The sequence below is a fragment of the Amborella trichopoda genome, chromosome 12 (assembly GCF_054954075.1).
Source record: "Amborella trichopoda isolate Santa Cruz 75 chromosome 12, AtrichopodaSantaCruz75HAP2 v2.0, whole genome shotgun sequence".
Taxonomy (NCBI): Eukaryota; Viridiplantae; Streptophyta; class Magnoliopsida; order Amborellales; family Amborellaceae; genus Amborella; species Amborella trichopoda.
This window is the reverse complement of record NC_142347.1, coordinates 43289025-43299086: the sequence shown is the minus strand read 5'-3', so window position 1 is coordinate 43299086 and position 10062 is coordinate 43289025. Positions and strand designations below refer to the sequence as shown.

The 10062-nt window shown below is 38.6% G+C and overlaps 1 protein-coding gene across 1 annotated transcript; it reads left to right on the top strand.

Moving 5' to 3' along the window:
* Nucleotides 1-6302: 6302 nt before the first annotated feature.
* LOC18435299 (VQ motif-containing protein 4) lies at nucleotides 6303-7480 on the top strand. Its single transcript, XM_006845345.4, has one exon. It carries the CDS (start codon nucleotides 6509-6511, stop codon nucleotides 7085-7087), a length of 579 nt encoding a protein of 192 aa, XP_006845408.1. The 5' UTR covers nucleotides 6303-6508; the 3' UTR covers nucleotides 7088-7480.
* The last annotated feature ends 2582 nt before the right edge of the window (nucleotides 7481-10062 follow it).

The window sequence follows — 10062 nt, the reverse complement described above, 5'->3', positions numbered from 1 at the left end:
AATCTGTATTATGACGAAAATATTCCTACTTTAGCAGAAATTTCTGAAATGGTCTGATCAAGTTTTTATTGACGGATAACCCCCGCAATTTTGTGACCGTATTTTTTTATTGTTTCATGCAGTAAATGGAATTACGATTAGCTGTCCTTTGCATACCGCGTCCACACCCCATAGTAAACGATTCAATTACGGCGCACCTCCAAAAGTTAAAGATGTAATTTTAATGTTAGAAATATCAATAATAACCTAATAACTGTTTACAATTAATTATAAACTTTAAAACTAAAAATAATAATTTAGCTCGAATAGATCTATAGATATGTGAAAGTTTTGAGAATGGACGATCCAAATAATATATTATAAGATGTACAATTTTTTGTTATTTTAATTTTTTTTTTTTCCCGCATCTTAACATCTTGACGTCAAAATGATTAGTTAGAAGGCTTTTTCACTATTAAAATAACATTTTTTGATGGATTTTTTGGCATGCCTTTCTCGACAGTTTGAGGTTGCAACCTTATTTAAACATTTTTCTGTTGTGATGGGTGACATTAGGGTTGACAATGGGATAGCGGGCTTTGGCCTACTCTAAAAAAGTAGGGCCTAGACCACAAAAGGGTGGCCCGAGTGTTGGGTTAGGGCTACGGGCAAGTCGAGCCTTAGTTCAGCCCCTTTTTTTTTTTTTTTTGTCATTTGTTTTTGGAAATGGCTAGGTCCTAACGATGCAAGAGCCGGCCTGGACCTCTTTGGATAGGCTTGGCCTATCAGGCCTAAGCCAACTCCAAAGGGACAAGGGCCGGGCCGGGCCGGCCAAAGCTAGGGCTAGAAACTAATTTGCCTTGAGATGTAGTTCAGGCGTTAGAAACTTTATAATGCCTTGCAAATCTATTTTCATCTATAGTTTTGGAACTTCAAATTTTTTAAACTTTGTATATCAAGTAGATCTATAAATACTTGAATATCTTAAAAATAAACGGTTCAGATAACTATTACAAAATGCATGATTTTAAAGACTTTCTTTTTAATATATGATTTTTGGATTTGATTGTTTTTTTTTGTATCAATACATTTCAAAGTAGAAAAAATCAATTAGAGGATTTTTCAATAACATAATACTCTCTTCCAAAGGAGTTTGAGGTATACTTTAATACTATAGGGTTGAGACCTTACATGAACTTTTCATTTTTCTGGAATAAAGAAACTTAATAAAATAAAACAAATGCAAAGGTGCAAAAGAATTCAGTGTCAAATGTCCTAATCTCAGAGCTGTATCCAATGTTTTGACTAAGAAATTTGATCGAAAGGAAATTTTGGTACATAAATTTCTCTCTATAGAATATGCATGTGTTCATGCTTTGGATGTTTCTCTCTCTCTCTCATCTTTGATCTCTTTGTCCAACATTTGTCCACTATGACCATTGGAAATGGTGAAGATGAAATAGGGGCCAAAAACGGTGCAAAATCATTCTTATTTTTGGCATGTAGTTGCGGTTTTTTAAGACAATATTTGTCCTTTTTGCATAGGGTCAACAACATGCATAAGAGAAATAGGCAAAATTGTTATTCAGTGTTTTAAGACAATATTTGTCCCCCTTTTTTGCATGTTGTGAATAATATCCATAGAGAAATAGGCAAAATTGCTATCAGGGTATAGAAAAACAGAAGGTCTCATAATTTTATGGACCCGAACCACAAGCAAAATGTATGCACTAGAGATGCCTGACGGTAGATAGAAAAAGTCTATTCCGTTTTAGAGAGAGCAAAATATGGCTAGAAGACAGAGTATTTGAGAATGAATGAGTAGAAATGAGAGAGAGATAGAGAGACACTTAAAATGGGGAATTCAACCTGCACTGGTACAAGTCTGTGTCAAGTGCAAAAACATATGCCATTGATATAGGTAAAGCTAAAACGATAATAGTATTTATATCATTTGTAATTGCAACTAATTCCTAGTGTGACAACCCAATGATTTTTAAAGTAAAAAAGTACCTGACCAATTAAAAAACAAAAATAAATAGGAATATAGTTACAATAAAAGGAACCCGTGGACCATATTTTTATTCTCGAATAAGAGACTAGGTCAAGTCTGAAATGATATGAAACATATTCAAAGAATTTTTGAGCGTCAGTTGGCATGGTATGTGAATTCTAAACAATTATAGTGATTGACACTAATAAGATAGTATTCGAAGAAATTTTGTCCATCGGTCGTAGTGGTTTGTGGATTCTAAACAACTATAATGTCTTAACCTAATAAAATAGCTATTACGACCCAATAAATGATGAGTATTTGGGCATGGGCTTGTAAACCGCCCAATTTATCAATAGAAATGTTGGGCGGCTTACTTCGACACTAGATGGGTCGTATATCCCATTTAGCGTGTTAATGGAACATGTGCTTAGGTCGAAATATGCACATGCGCTCACAATTTCTCTTTTGTTTCATGAATGTAAGACAAGAGACTATTTCCATTATAAAAGCCACTCTAAGCTCATTCTTCTTCACTAGACATTTGAAAAAAACCATATTGTTCTGAAACACCATATAGCATTTTCCAAACCCAAAGTTCTTTTGGCTTTCTCACCCTTTTTCTCTAGATGTCAGATAATATATGCCAAAAGATTTCCTACTCCGGTAAGAGTATACTGTCCGTGTACTCCCTTGAGCAAAATTGACACTAGGATGATCTTTTAGATATCAAAATTTAGGGATCTGATCTCTAGAGCCCAGCAACCAACCTCAAAGAAATAAAATAATAATAATACTAATCATTCTCTATGTGCCTAAAATAGAAAAAGGGCATCTCAAAATTTAATGGGAACCATCCAATTGTTGGAGGGAATGATCTAGATGTTGTAGAACTCAAAATCTTATATATATATATATATATATATATATATATATATATATATATATATATATATATATATATATATATATATATATATATATATATATAATATGATTGGATTCTAAAGTTTCCAAAAAAAAAAAAAAATTCCCTAGGTTAGTGTTTCTTATGACAAAGTAAATGTATAGTATGGTCCACAAGGAGCATAATATATACGCTCATAATAGATTAGTATATAAATGTAATTTAAAAAAAAAAAATAGTTTGATAGGACTGCAGCCCTATCAAAATAAGTAAAGCCTCACCTCAAAACACATCGAAGAATTATAGTTCTCTCATTAAAAAAAATTTATATCGATCATCTCAATGTGAATAGTGTGGTTGTGAACAAAATTAAGATTTTAACTCCGTTCTAACAAATTACCTAGAAAGGCCATTTTACTCCAAAAATGGTTGTTCATAGATCCAAAAAGTCTGTACTATTTTTTGATTTTTAAATTAATTTTAGCTCCATGATGGAGATTTTATTGTGAAAAGTGCTTTCAAGATGAAGATTTGAGGTGAGGCGTTATTTAGTTTTCATAAAGCCTAAGCTTTAAAGAAATTTCAACCGACGAAGAAAATGGTTTGACAGGGAAAAAGGGGGCGTAGATGAGTATATATTGATTCTTAGTTGAGTAAGATGTAAGCTTTGGAATGCAACGAGCGCCCGCCCACGGAGAAGGCGTGGGGCATGTGTTCCCGCCGATTGCGAGCCCCTTTTTTTTTTTTTTTTTTTTTTTTTTTTTTTTTTTGAGGACCAAAAAGACGCCGTCTCTCTCTCTAAAACGGCCTAAGGTGGGACATAAATCAAAGAAAAATGCCTCTCTCTCTAAAACGGCCTAAGGTGGGACATAAATCAAAGAAAAATGCCGGCAACCACTCACTAGAGGGAGTTAGAGAGAGAAACTCATTTGTGACTAAAAAGAATGCATTGTTAGAGAGAGAGAGCATGCAGCCGTTTTGTAATAGAGGTTTAGCACGTTTCATAGTGTTGGAGCTTGGCATTGAGGGGAGGGGTGGGGGTTCGAAGAAGTAACGTTTATTGTTAGACTTCATCATTTCTTATTATTTTCCTCTTTTATTCGCTGCCAGTTAAGCACTATCATATATGGGCAGTTAAGCATCATACTCTCCATAAATTTTAAAGCACATTCCACACACAACAGAGAGAAAATATAACCTGAAGAGAGAGAAAGAAAGCACGATTAGAGAGAAGATATAACCTGAAGAGAGAGAAAGAAAGCACGACTAGAGAGTAGAGAGAGAAGATATAACCTGAGAGCATAGGACTAGAGACCAAGGGCATATAACCTGAGGGAGAAAGAGCATAGGACTATTTCTCAAAAAAACAGAGAGAGCTTAGGACTATTTCCTAGAGAGAGAAAGCATATAAACTGAGGAGAGAGAAAGTGAGAGGACCTCGTATAACCTACGCAACCTTCACGATTGGACATATCAACACTCACAAAATTTAATATTCACCTTTGTACGCATACAATTCTCCCAATCCCTCTCTTTCTCTTTCTCGTCTCACCGAAATAAAAATGAGGCAACGCAAAATTCATTAAACAAGCAAAATAAAAAATAAAAAAGAAAAAAGAGAAAAAAAAAAAAAAGGCCGCTTTTGCTCTCGTGACCACCAGGAATCCACAAACATAAAAAAAGAATGCCGCTTTTCATAAACAAACCCTAAAAACTTTCACCTCCCTCCCTCACCATGCTCTCCCCCACCCCTCATCCACCAATCTCACAAACCCACGACAACACCCCTCACTTTCTCTCTCTAAACCCCCCACCACACAACTCTCTTCCCAATATGAAACGCATCTCTCTCCTCGGGTCTCTATCCCTCCTCGCTCTCTACAGTGAGTCCCCATGGACCAAGCGTGACCAGCCCCCCTCTCTCTCTAGAGTCCATATCATTGGTGGTCATTGATCGACTTCTTCCCTGACCCTTGTGTGAACAAGCCCCCATCTCTACATTCATAATCAATTCTTTCTCTCTCTCTCTAGACTCATATAATCAATTCTTTCTCTCGGCCAATTTTCTCTCTCTAAGTGAATTATATAACACGTCTTTCTCTCTAGACTCGTATAATCAATTCTTTCTCTAGGCCAATTTTATCTCTCTAAGTGAACAATATAACATGAAAATGAATGCAACTACCTTTAAAGTTTAAACCAAATGGGACCATCCCCACATCCTCAGGTCTAGGTCAAATAAGGCCAAGCGCCATCACTTTTATCCACCGCCATATGAAGTAATTTCTTCTTTCTCTCTCTCTAGAAGCCAAACAAACCTGACCCACCTCGCTTTCTCAAGTCAAACGAGTCCTTTCTCTCTCTAACGCTCTACCTATCTAATCTCTCCCTTCCAACCATTTCAACACAAATTTAAATCTCTATCTTCCAAGCATTTCAACAAAAATTAAACAAATAGCACCTCTGTCCCTTTTCCCATTGCCTTGCCATCTAAGCCAAAACCAGACTTCTCCCATTGCCTTGCAATCCAAGCCAAAAACCAGACTTCTTGTCCCTCAACGTCAAACTAATGCCCCTCTCTCTAACTCACGCGTTAAGGCACACTAACAAAATGCAACGAATCACTGAAATCACATCGTTCTATCTCTAGCCGCGTAAGGTGAGCAAGACCGACATATATTTTTCCGCGTGTTAGAAAATCTTGAAAATTGACCATATGAAAAAATGTATTACAAGATGTATTATTTTTAAAATTTAAAATCTATTTTTTTTCATGTCCATTCACCTTTAGGTCGAAGTGATTGGTCCAAGGATTTTTAAGTATGAAAACAACATTTTCTAGTGAATTTCTTTAGTGCGTTTTAATTAGATTGTTTAGAATCTGGTCTTGTAAATTTAGACTTCTATTCTCACATTTACCGCATTAAAAAAACCCTTAACGATCTTTAAAAAAAAGGGCTGGGCTCGTCATTCCCTACTAAATCACCCCGAAGAAAAAAAAGATCGGTCCTTCTCTCTCTAATTTGTCACTCGCTCGTTTCTTCCAGTATCTGACGAGACCACCAACCAACTTATGTAGCAAATTCAACCTAGACCGTTTCTCTCTCTACATCTTAGACCCTTTCTATCTCTACCTCTCTCTCTCTCTCTCTCTCTCTCGCACTAATGAGACGAAGACCAACCAGCTCTGTGTAAGGTCAATCGTCACCCCACCCCCTCTCTTTCTCTCTCTAAGTCGGATGACAAGACATCTCACAACTCTCCCAACCCTCCTCCGACTCTTGGCTCGCTCTCTCTCTCTCTCTCTCGTAGAAGAAAGGCGAGAGAAAGAAACAAATCTAGAGAGAGAAAGAGAGTGTCGACCCAATAAACACTCCCTCTCCATTCCTATATAAACAACTGCTTATCACTTCTTTGGCCCTTGTCGTCTCCCTCCCGGCTCGTAGCCCCCAACGCACAGACACACGCACACACACTCTTTCTCTCTCTCTCTACAGTAAAACAGAACACCACCAGAAGGCCCCCAAATAATGCACACCACGCCATAGCCAAACTCCTTTCTATGACTCCCCCCCTCACCCCCAAATACTAAACGTCTCCCGCTCTCATCTTCATTCTCTCTCTAGAAGATGGAGAAGCCGGCCCCGACCCTGGGCTCCCCGACAACGTTTGTCCAGGCGGATGCGCAGAGCTTCCGAGAGCTGGTCCAGAAGCTGACAGGTGCTGGGCCCGATGACTCCTCTGAGAAGCTCCCGATCACTGTCCCGGCGCGCCATACCACCCGCGGTGCTGCCCCATCTGCTGCCCCCGACCCTGTTGGGCCCCGTCGCTCGGCCTTCAAGCTCCACGAGCGCCGGCAGAGCATAAGGAAACTCGAGATCAAACTCGGTCTCACCTCTCTAAGGGGGGAGAGAAACTTTGGTATCTCTCCTCGATCGCCCAGCAATCAGATCTTGCTTTCGCCTACTCTAGCAGAGCTGATCCCGAGTCCGGTCACGCCATTGGGGTCCGACCCGTTTGAGTCGGGGGTTTATAGCCCGGGGTCGTCGGGTCAAGTCTCTGCTCACGGGAGCGAGTCGGAGGAAGAGAGGGCGTTGAAGGAGAGGGGCTTCTATTTGCATCCGTCTCCTTTGAGCACACCCAGGGACACTGAGCCCGAGTTGCTTCCTCTTTTCCCGCTCCATTCTCCGAGGCAGAGCGCGACATGACGCTCTCTAATGACTCGGTCTGGCACTCTCTTCTGAGACACGGTACGGTAAAATGAATTGCCTCTCCGTTTTCCTTTCTTTTTGGACTTTTTTTTTTTTGCTGGAACTCTTGTTATTGGGGTTTCGAGATTTCTTTCATCTTTATTTTTTTTTTTTTGTTCTTTTTTTTTTTTTTGGTGATGTGGGGGTTGGATAGAAATGATGAATGGGAATCAACTCTCTCTATTCTTCGCTCTCTCTGTCTCATTTTTGGTTTTCTTGTTGAATGAGTTTTGATGGGGGGTTTGATAGGGAGAGTGGAGATAGGGGATGTATGGTTTAGGTTTTGGGGGAGTTTGTGGATTGGATTTTTTATGATGGGTTTGGATTTGAATGGAGATGTGATTATGAGCATGGATGCGAGCGATTGATGTTCAAAATGCTGAATCTTTGTTGGGTTTTGGTGATTGCTGACTGAAATTTGCATTAGAGGGAGAGAAGGGGGTTTCCATGTGAGTTTTGCAGAGAGAGAGAGAGAGAGAGAGAGTTGTTTGCTCGGTGAATGCATGAGTGGGAGTAATTAGTGATAAAGTAATTTGTAGTTTCTTTTGTATGTGAGAGAAGAAAGGAGATCGTTTCTTGTGGTTGGTTTTGGGTTAGAGGAAGAGAGCCATTTATTGTTTGATTCGTTGTAAACAAGGGAGAGAATTGTTGAGTATGAGAGAGATTAACTGTGGAATTGTTATGGGTTAGAGGGAAAGAGAGGAAGAGGGGTAGGGTTGGTTTTAGGGTTCATGTGCTGCATTTGTGTCTCCGTCCGAGAGAGAGAGAGACTGCATTGCACAATTCAAAGCAAACAAGAGAGAGAGAGAGAGAGAGAGAGAGAGAGAGAGGTGTGTGTTACATTGCTAAACTCGAGAGAGAGAGAGAGAGAGGCGCTCCGTTGCTAAACTCCAAGTAAATAATCGAGGGATGATATCTGGCTTTTAATTTTGTCAACACTTACTGATGCGCTGGTAATGATCTCTACATCCCCAATTCCAAAATTTGCTCCAACTATTACCTCTTTGATATGCCAATTTTTCACATTTTCTCTCTATTGCTTTTATCATCACCTTCCTCGTCTTTTTTTATTTTTTATTTCCAATCAATTGAAGTTAGCCATATGAATTTTGATTTGTCATTCTTCTTTATTTAGAGCCATACCATATGTCTTGATATATTTTTGCACTATTTTCAACTCTACGGTTTTGGACTTATCATTTATTTTTATTATTATTTTTAAGCCTTCCACCTGAAGAAACTTGAACTAACTCGCATGACAAGTACTACCATCTCCTTCTCTACCTCTTATTAACAAGTACTGTATTGATAATTCACTTTTCTCTCTATTGCTTTATGAATTTAATTTTCACACTTTTTTGAAATGGAAAGTGAAGGAAGGAAGGACAGTTGCTCACCTAAATTCATGTGATTTATCACCGTTCACCACCCAAAAAGATAAAATTGTGAAAACACAATAAATTACTACCCCAAAAAAAATCACCATTCACCACCCAAAAAGATAAAATTGTAAAAACACAGTAAATTACTACCCAAAACAAAAAATTAACCTAATAAAGTTATGAATTAGCATTTTATTATTTTCAAATTAAAATCTAAATATAAATCTTTTTCCGAAAAGAAAAATCAGAGCCGGTTTCGATCGGCCGACTTTTGCGTCAAGGGGAGGCGTGCCACATCAGCGTGGGCCCCGCGTCCTCCCTAAGTCACCGTGGTCCCCACTTCACGTCTCTGTCGCAGACGGCTACAACGGCGAATCCGGACCGTCGGATCTGCCGCGTGTTCCGCCGTTGATCTCAAGTTGACGCTTCGCCGTCGCGATTAACGCTCGTACACGTGTACACTTGGAGGTGGTCCCCACTTTCCGACTCCACGTGGCGAGCTGGATTTTTTCTCGTTTCGGCAATTTTCCTTGTTTCGGCAAATTATTAATTGCGAATTAATAATTGCTCTCGTTTTCGAATTTGAATTTTGAAATTTCGAGTCGGCCCATCGACTTGTCTCATTATTCGGTTTAGGGAGATAGCCTCTATAAATAACCTTGAATTTATCGCGAAATGTCGAGAACACCCTTACTTGAATTTTAATCCACGTTAAGATTGGATTCGCTTCTTCCACACTTTAAGGGCTAGAATTGTCTTTTTACCTTGGGGAATGTCCTATGGTGTTACAAGCCTATTTGCTATCTAAAACATATCATTGACAATACGAGAGTGGTTTGGAGCATTGTCGAATAAAAAAAAAATTTAGTGGATCGAATCAATCGAAAATTGATTTGTCAACTCTATCAAAATTATTTTTATATTCATTTAACTCTAGTTTTACTGAGCCCAATTTTGATTTAAGACCAGGCAATTGCTTCTCGATCTTTAAGACGAGGCAATTGATTCTCGGTCTTTAAGACTGGGCAGCAGACCGTCGATTCTTGCTCTTTATAACTATGTTCGATAACTGTGTTTTAGGGCCCATGGTAACTATTGTTTTTGGTTGAAATTTTGTAGCCAGCTTGTCAAAATTCGGCATGATTTTGAATTTTTTGTTATTAAATCTAATTTTTACTCAAAACCAAGGGTACCTTCCATCGGTTAGATCATCAATGCCCAATCTTGATAGCAGTGTTCTGGTCTCAATAACTTTGTTTCTGGGTTCATTCATGGTGACTTTGGGTTGAAATTTCAAAAGGTATTCACAAATCCAAATTTCGGTGAAATTTCGGGAAGCTGCAGCGCAAATGACGAATTCTTTGAGGACTCGAACGCTTGTGTATCAAGTAACAATCGATCAAATATTAAAATAGTAGAAGGAGAAAGGAACAGATAAGTAAAAAATAGGGCTAAAAATCCAAACTTTACCGGGCGCTGATCCCAAGTGAGGGTCAATAAATAATGGTTAGGCATCCTTTTGTTCCCATTTCTTTTGCCTTTCTTTTTTCA